General features: G+C 47.2%; 1 protein-coding gene across 1 annotated transcript in view; it reads left to right on the top strand.

Moving 5' to 3' along the window:
- The first annotated feature begins 6,807 nt into the window (after positions 1-6,807).
- Positions 6,808-9,390, top strand: part of LOC146857024 (indolethylamine N-methyltransferase-like) — a 170,553-nt gene continuing 167,970 nt past the window's right edge. Inside the window, exon 1 of the mRNA XM_085647513.1 lies at positions 6,808-7,000. Within this exon, the coding sequence (XP_085503639.1) occupies positions 6,853-7,000 (148 nt within the window). The 5' untranslated portion in view covers positions 6,808-6,852. The remainder of the gene's footprint in view (positions 7,001-9,390) is intronic.

The following is a 9,390-nucleotide window of genomic DNA, read 5'->3' as shown; positions in this document are numbered from 1 at the left end:
TGGAGCCAGTGGCACCAAGGACACTCCAAGATAGATGGAGTGGGCCTTACCCTATCCTAGAAAAAAAGAGTGAGGTCACCTACTTAGTTGACCTGGGCACTAGCAGGACACCCAAAAGGGTTATCCATGTGAACCGCCTTAAGCTCTAAAATGACAGGGCTGACATCACCATGCTGATGGTGACTGATGAGGAACAGGAAGCAGAGAGTGAACCTCTCCCTGATCTCCTCTCCTACAGCCCACAAGATGGGTCAGTGGATGGTGTAGTCTTTTCAGACACCCTCTCTGGCCAACAGCAGACTGACTGCAAGCAAGTCTTGCAACAGTATGCTAGCCTCTTTTCCCTGACCACTGGTCTGACAAACTGGTGTACCCATGATGTGGACACTGGTGACAGTGCCCCTGTCAAAAACAAAATCTATCGCCAGTCAGACCAAGTCAAGGAAAGCATCAAAGCTGAAGTCAGCAAGATGCTGGAATTAGGGGTCATTGAACCCTCTGAGAGCCCCTGGGCTAGCCCAGTGGTTCTGGTCCCCAAACCTCATCAACAGTCTGGAAAGAGAGAAATGAGGTTCTGTGTGGACTATAGAGGGCTCAACTCTGTCACCAAGACAGATGCTCACCCCATTCCAAGAGCAGATGAACTGATAGATAAATTGAGGGCAGCCAAATTCCTCAGTACCTTTGACTTAACTGCAGGGTACTGGCAAATTGGCATGGCCCCAGGAGCAAAAGAAAAAACAGCATTCTCCACACCTGATGGGCATTACCAGTTTACTGTGATGCCTTTTGGGTTAAAGAATGCCCCTGCCACCTTCCAGAGGTTGGTGAACCATGTCCTGGCTGGGTTGGGATCCTTTAGTACAGCTTATCTTGATGATATTGCTGTCTTTAGCTCCACCTGGCAGGATCACCTGATCCACCTTGGGAAGGCTTTTAGAGGCTCTGCAAAATGCAGGCCTCACTATCAAGGCATCCAAATGCCAGATAGGGCAGGGCACTGTGGTATACTTGGGCCACCTTGTAGGTGGAGGCCAGGTACAACCCTTACAACCCAAGATCCAGGCCATCCTGGACTGGGCAGCTCCAACAACCCAGACCCAAGTCAGGGCATTCCTTGGCTTGACTGGGTACTACAGGATGATGTGAAGGGATATGGGTCCATTGTGACTTCCCTCACAGAACTCACCTCCAAGAAGATGCCCAAGAAGGTTAACTGGACAGTTAGTTGCCAAAAGGCTTTTGACACCCTGAAAGAAGCAATGTGCTCAGAACCAATTCTCAAAGCTCCAGATTATGCCAAGCAGTTCATAGTGCAGACTGATGCCTCTGAGCTAGGGGTAGGAGCGGTCCTATCCCAGACCAATGATGAAGGCCAAGACCAACCTGTTGCTTTTATAAGCAGCAGGCTACTCCCCAGAGAGCAGTGTTGGAGTGCCATTGAGAGGGAGGCCTTTGCTGTGGTTTGGTCCCAGAAGAAGTTGAGGCCATATTTGTTTGGTACTCACTTCCTGGTTCAAACTGACCACAGACCTCTCCGATGGCTAATGCAGATGAAAGGGGAAAATCCAAAACTACTGAGGTGGTCCATCTGCCTACAGACTTTGAAGTGGAACACAGACGAGGGACTGCCCATGCCAATGCAGATGGACTTTCCAGATTCTTCCACTTAGACAATTAAGACTCCATAGGGCAAGGTTAGTCTCATCACCTTTCGTTTGGGGGGGGGGGGGGGGGTTGTGTGAGAAAGTGCCATCTTTCTTGCATGGTGTGCCCCCACTTTTTGCTGAATTGCTGACTGTGCTTTAACTGAGTGCGCCCTGGGCTCCTGCCAATCAGGTGCCCAGGGCCTATGTTCCTTCCCTAAAACCTAAAACCCAAATTGGCAAACCTTGGCCACATGTCAGCCCCTGGTAAATGGTACCCTAGATACCCAGGGTCTTGTGACCAGGGAAGGCCTCTAAGGGCTGCAGCACTTATTGTGCCACCCTTAGAGGCCCTGTACCCTAACATAAACATACTGCCCTTGCAGGGTGAGTGTCCGGGTACAAGACAAAACACAAAGTCGACATGGCACACATCCCTGTGTGCCATGCCCGCAACCTACACTGCCCTGGCATACATCAGCCACCCCTCTAGCTGGGTGCCCTATGCCAGTGGTGTGGGCACAGAAGCATGAGCCCTGTGCCCCTACAATACCCAGGTACATTCCTGGGCACTGTAAGTGCAGTGCTGCCATTTAAGAGTATATGGTGCTGCGAGCTCGTCAAACACGAACTCCACAGCACCATAATGGCAACACTGAAGAATAAGAAGTTTGGTGTGGGATTTAATGTACAAAGCACTACAGAGGGCATCTTAGAAATGCCCCCTTAAACCTAACCTACACTCCACGTCTGGTTTGGGAGGCTGCCCAGACATGTTGCTGGACCCTGGGTGGAGAGCCCCCGCTCTCCTGGGCCTGCAACAATGCACATCCTGGGTGAGGTGCTAGGTCTCCTCCCCCAGGATGGGCAGGGGGAAGCTTCAAAGGCATGCCGCCTCTGTGAGCTTCTCCAGGCCACTTGCTGTACCCAGCAAACTGGCCCCCACCGGTTCTGACCCCCACTCTGGCGGGAAGACTGGCCGGAAACCCCAAATAAGGACAGGGGATGTGTCAGCCTACCAACCCCACCCCTCAGGTGGGGGAGGCGAGGTGAAGCACATCTCTGGGCGCTCGCCATCTTGAAGATGGGAGGCCCTGCCCAATCAGGACTAGGCTACTGCCCCCCTCCCACAGGAGGGTGGCAGGATAGGGGGTGTACCCACCCCAGGGCAGGGACCCATTGGTCCCTGCCCTTTACCTACCTGTAGCGCCCCTAAATGTAGTATTTAGAGGCACCCTGAACCTTCCTTCTCCAGATTCCAGATTCCGAACATGCAAAGAAGAACAAGAAGAAAGAAGACCTGCCGTGCAGCTGCTAAGAAGAGGAAGACACCAACTGCTTTGGCCCCAGCCCTACCGGCCTGTCGACCCTCGAACCTGCTCCTGCTAAATCCCGGCACCTCCTGTGGCCAGCAACCTCACAAACCCCGGAGGATCTGGCTACCTTGGGACTCTGAGCCTCTGGGACTCCCACTAGCAGTGGCTCTGCTCAAAGCAAGTATCTAACCCCTGGCATCAGCCCGGAACTGCGAACCCTGCACACCCTGCACCCGCCAAGCCTGGCCTATGCTGGAGTGGACAAAGACCCCGAGGACGTCCCCCCGGCGACTGTGACCCCGGATCCGGCACACAAGGATCTCCCTCGACGCTCCTGACGACGCCTGCAGCCTCCGAACCAGGGTCCCCCCCCAACTGAGATCACCAGAGGGTAAGATTTCCCGACATCAAAAGGCACCCCTGCACCCGGCGCCCTGCGGCCCCCTGTGCCCGACTCCTGGGTACCTACCTATCCTCCAACTACCCAACTTACCTCTCGAAGTAGTGGTGGCACCTGAAGAATCTTCGTCCCCGAGCTTGCAGCCTTTGTTCGTCCTTGAGCTTTCCCATTGAAATCCATTGAGCTCCCGAAGGCTCAAAAGCACCCTGCACCCAGCCGCCCGAGTTGCCCTGGCAGTGCAACTTCTACTCTTCTTACTTCCCCATTTGCCCTGAGCAAGTAACCAGGAGCCCAGCTCCCACAGCCGCGTGGCCTGCTAGTCAGCAGCCACCAACCAAGGCCCCCCTGCCTCCCATAGGATAACATTGGGCCTAACTCACTCTGCACCCGGCTGCCCCTGTGCGGCTGAGGGTGTAACAACAGTACTTACCTGACCCTGGGAGACCCCTGAGTCTGTGCCCAGAACCTTTACTCTGCCAGTCGAGTACTTACCCAAAAGCCGATAACTCACTTTTCTTCCTTTGGATAACATTGACTGGGTTTCTCTGAAATTTCTTCTAAGTGTGGAGTTTCTAAACTGTAAAATATTCACCTAAAATCAACCGAGTAACGAAAACGAAAATACTCACCTGCTATTAGGAGAGATACCAGTGCTGGACCCTGCAAAGTACTCACAACTGTACTTACCTCTAACTCAATTTTCTCCCATAGAAAATCATTGACTGTTTTTCTGTGAAATTTCTTCTGTTGATTTTTGCAAACTACAAATATTCTTTAAAAATCGTACCAACCGTGAAAACGTAAATGCTTACCTGTGTTAGATAGATGTTCCAGTCCTGAGCCTAGGAGCCCAGTACTGGATTACAAAAGTAACGAGAACATACTTTACCCGTAACTTGAATTTTCTTCCATAGGGAATCATTGACTGTTTTTCTATGAAATTTCTTCTGTCGATTTTGCAAACTTATAAATATTCCTTAAAAATCGCCTGTATAACTTAAACGCAGTTTCTCAACTGCTTACAGGTGGTACACTAGTGCTGGATCCAGGATCCAACACTGACCTGGCAAAAGTAACCATAACCCCACTTACCTGCTAAGTGAATTTCCTTCCATAGGATAAAATTGGTAATTTGATCAGAAAAAGTTTCTAAGTGTCAACTTTTGAAATAGCAACATATTGTTTAAAAAACACAACAGTAAGTTAACCGAATTTACTCACTTGTTTCCAAGAACTGTCCCAGGACTGAATCTAGGATCCAGTCCTGGAGTTAGAAAAGTAATCCTAAAAGTAATCAAGTGCACATAACTTAAAATTCCCATTGAGCTCAATGTATTATTGTGTTTGAAATGGTGTTGCCTATTGCAACAACCTGTAATTATTACCTACAAAAGTCAATTGTATATTGCAAAAGTATTTAACTAAAGCATCTCATTCTGAGAAAGTATATTTTGGTACCTATTGTTGGTTCTAAAATAAAACAACCATATATTTTTTTATATCAACCATTGGCCTAGAGTTCAGTTATTGAGTGTGGGAGACCATTTGCTGATTGAGTGTGTACAACAAATGCTTTACACTGTTCTCTGATACTGCCTTACTGCTCGACCAAGCTACCACTTTAGAGAGCAAGGTTATATCTAACTTTAACCTCTGCCAAACCTCTGGGGACTGTGGACTCTGTACACACTGTACCTATTTGGGAACAGTATATACAGAGCCACTTTTTCACACACGGCGAATCAGCTTTTAGTAGCAAAGGTGCCTAAATTGCAAGGCATGTGGAAAAAATATAAAGGACAACAAACAAACAAACAGGTGACACACTCCTGGACACTCCAAATCAGATTATAGTCACTCCATAGCCACTTCAACTCACCCAATTAGGGAACGTAATCTTACATCCTCGGGTGAAAGCAGAAGCGGAGCTAATAAGCAGGCTAGAACTAAGAAGGTAAAAACAATTGGATGGTCAGGTACTTTAGGGATCCAAACTGTGGACAGTCAGGTGAATACTCACAGTTTGGTAGTGCGCTGGACGTTCGGTAACCTACCCCTGTCTCTGCCATCACCGAGGTAGAGAAATGGGGAAGTGAGCGCGGTTAAGTAGTCGCGCATGATTGAAAACAAGCCACCAGTGTATGTGGTTAACTCACAGCGCAGGCTAGAGTGCCCTCCATATTGGACACCCATGTGAACATCACATAAGAGGCATTCCCTAAAGTAATAAGAGACCACAAAGGCTTAGAGTGGTCACTTGGTCAATGTCATGTTTGAGAAGGCATGCTGGGCAAAATAGGTGTGCTTCCATGTTTAAAGAGCACATCGTAGGGAAATATCAGGACTGTAAGAGCGCCGCATAATGAGGTCATGTGGGCCAACAAATATTATGTGCGAAGTTCAAAAATATAATGATACGAGTTGGTAGAACTGTGTGCTTTTGAAATAAAAACAAGAGAAATGGCCACCATCTTGGAATGGCTGGTCGAGAAGCCAAAAATTCCAAAAGACTGCTGATTATGATGGAGGCGTCATGGGTCTCACGGTATAAGACCTATAAGACCATTTGTCGCCCCAGGTGGGAAGGGTGTGCCAGACGCGGGTCACATGCTCACTGCACCACTGGAATCAAGCTAGCTTAGCTGATGAGGGGTGATACCCTGATAATAGTCTCAGGATGCTTGTTTCCACTCCAGGGATGTCCTGGCTTGGCAGTTCGGGCTGTTCCCATCGAGAGCAAGGTCAAGAACGACTTGCATATGGCTGGGTCTAAACTGGGGTGACGTGGTGGGCAAAAAAACGATGGATTAAACCTAGATCTGTTGACTGGGGTGAATGTTTGCATTGTTCAGCATTCCATGCATCATCTGTTCTTTGCATTATGCAGCACACATCGAACGAGGAAAAAATCTCCTTTGATTGTTTTTGTGCAGGAAGGTGTCCCTTCCTGCACAAAAACAATCATTCCAACAACGCAGACACCCTTGCGCCATGGTGCAAGGGTGCCTGCTTTGGCGCTTGGCTGCAGTTTGCGCTGGTAGGACGGACAGGAATTTACTGTATCTTGTAGATACTGTGCATTCCTGCCCTTTTCTTTTGATGTTGGACAGAGAAGCTAGAAGGCTTGTGGCACTGCCCTATGCCAAAATATTGTAAAAATGCCCCTTGGTCTAAAATGTGGAGACCAAAGAACCATACCATAAATAATTTATTTTTAAAACACCTTTTTGTAGTGCAATAAAATGAGAGGAGTAATAAACTGCATAATAAAAATATCATTCAATGTATGGCCAGCGAGGAAGAACACGAAAAAGTAATGAGATATAGCAGTAGAGCCCGCCTGATAGAAAATAAAACAAATAGATCACAAAGCAAACATGACTCATGAACGGCGGAACGATGGATCACGAAAAGTATTTAATGTGTTCTTCAAAACAGCATCTACGTATTCATCACAGGCACAACTTATCAACAATTCTAAAGTCAGAACATGGAGTCCAGTTTAACATGGACCGATTTCTACCAGAAATATTTCGATGTAGAGAAGTGTTTGTCAGAGTACTTTAGACCTGAATCTGATTTCGCAAGCGATTCAGTGGCACAGGCAATGAGTGCGATTTCCAACTTCTTCGCTTCTGGTAAGTAAGTTCTTTCCTTTTTTTATCTTTTCACTTGAATTGATTCTGTGTAGTAAAAAGAGTTATGCAAAATCGTCCTGTCTTGAACTTCCTCTATTTCCGTTAAAAAATGTTGAAAAACAATAGGAATTGTATGCAATTGTGACATTTGTGTGAAAACTGGGGGGCATATTTACAAGACTCTTGCAGCACCTTTCCACCGCCAAAGCGTCACTTTTGAGACGCTACGGTGCTGCAGTGTGCTGGCCTATATCTACAAGGCCACGCAAAGCCACTTTTCATGGCTTTACATGGCCTTGTAAATATGGAGTAAAGCAATGCAAGCGCAAGTTGCTGTGCTGCCTTACTCTGCGGAAAAAAAGAGCATTCCATGGGCGTTGCCGTGGGTGTTCCGACGTAACACCCATGGATTTTGACGCATTCCCAGATTCACAATGATTTGAAAATCTGGGAATGCGTCAAAAGTCTTTGCTTCCCCCTGGGAGGTGTAAGGGTGGCGCAATGAGGAGAAATACCTTGGGGCATGTTTGCACTGCCCCTGTAGGACTTTTAGGCCACCGGAGTGTCATTTTTTTGACACTCCAGAGACGTGCATGGCTTTGCACGGCCTTGTAAATATGGAGCAAGGCAATGCCTTACTCTGCTTGGAAGGGGCGTTCCTTGGTAGTGCTGTGCTGGTCCCACACAACACCCATGGTTTTTGACACTGCCCCAGTTTTACAGCATATCATAAATGTGGGGCAGTGACAAAACTAATGCCTTCCGAAAATAGGCTACACAAAGAGAAATGTTTACATTTCTCCTAGTTTTTTCTTATTCCACATTTGCTACTTTCTGCAGCACACACAGAATGAGGAAACGACCTCCTTTGATTCTTTTTGTGCAGTAAGATGTCCCTTCCTGCACAAAAACAATCATTCCAACAGCGCAGACAGTCTTGCACCATGGTGCTAGGGTGCCGGCGTTGGCGCTCGGCTGCAGTTTGTGCGCCGGCAGGAAGGATAGTAATACACTGTATCTTGTATACACGGCGCATTCCTGCCCTTTTCTTCTCATGTACGGCAGCGCAGCTAGAAGGCTTGCGAAGCTTCCCTACGCCAAAATATTGCAAATCTGCCCCTTTATTTTTTCTAGTTTTTTTCCTCTTTCTATGTATGTTGCATTCTGCAGCACACATAGAAGTAGGAAAACACCATCAAATATTGTTTTTGTGCAGGAAAGTGTCCCTTCCTGCACTAAAACAATAATTCCTACAATGCAGGCATCCTTGCAACATGGTGCAAGGGGGCCTGTATTGGTACTAGGCAGCCAATTGGGCGCCAGCACAGAGGAAAGTACAGGGATCTGTCATATTGCTGTAAATACGACACACCCCTGCACTTTCCTAATATAGCTGTGGATTAAGCTGGCTTGTGGCGCTGCATTATTTTGACGTAAATATGCCCCTGGGACTTTTGTAATGCTTTTGTTATCGACTGAAATTTTACATACCAATCCTTTGTAAGTGTAGAGTGACTTGAGTTCTGTGTTGAAAATCTATGCAAAATATCCATTTGCGTGATTTACCAGAACATCAAGAATTTACACTATTTTAAATAATTTTTGAAGTCAAAGTATGTTTGATGGGATTTCTCTTCCGTGTGTTGAGTCACTTGAGCAACAGGTGTGGCGCCGCGGCCAGGGCGACTGACTCCCGAATCTGGGGATCACGGTTCGATCCCCGGCGCTGGAAGCAGATTAGCCCCGCACCATGTGACTCTGGGCAATAGCTTGTTTAATCTGCCTGACGACCCCCAGCGCCTAGAGACCCTTACGCTTTACAAATGTGGATTATTATTAACATAGGGGAAACAACTATCTAAGGTACAGATTTATAGATAAAAGTTCAGCATTGCTATTATTTCATGCAACAGTTCATTGTGTGGAAGGGGGAGAGGAGAACAGCACCGTGCCTACAAGATATGACATTGCTGCTCTCTTCCCATGAGTTGGTGTGAAGTTAGGTTGTTTTGCCCCAACCAGACACATTTGAGCCATAGTCCAAAGTCCAAAGTCCAAAGGTGTGTGCAAGAAATCTAGCATTGCTTTTGTATTAGACGGGTACCCTTCTAGTACACAATACTCTGCTCAGGCAAAGTTTCAAACTTTTCCCACTTTGCACGTGTGTTGTAAATTGCAGCATGCATGCAAATTTAGAAAAAATGTGGAGAAAAAAAAAGTTTCTCCTACTGTGCGCGGGCCATAAGAAGTTGTATTTCCTGACACAAAGCCCTGTCCAGAAACGTTAGAAGTTAGTGCTTTTTGTCTAAAACCATGGATGGTATTGTGGGAACATCTCTGTATTATCCATGGAATGCTGCATTGATGAAAAGTAAAGCAAAGCAGTGCAA

Source organism: Triturus cristatus, chromosome 3_2 (genome assembly GCF_964204655.1).
Source record: "Triturus cristatus chromosome 3_2, aTriCri1.1, whole genome shotgun sequence".
In the NCBI taxonomy this organism is placed as follows: domain Eukaryota; kingdom Metazoa; phylum Chordata; class Amphibia; order Caudata; family Salamandridae; genus Triturus; species Triturus cristatus.
The sequence above is the reverse complement of the archived record's forward strand: the minus strand, read 5'-3'. Positions and strand labels throughout refer to the sequence as shown.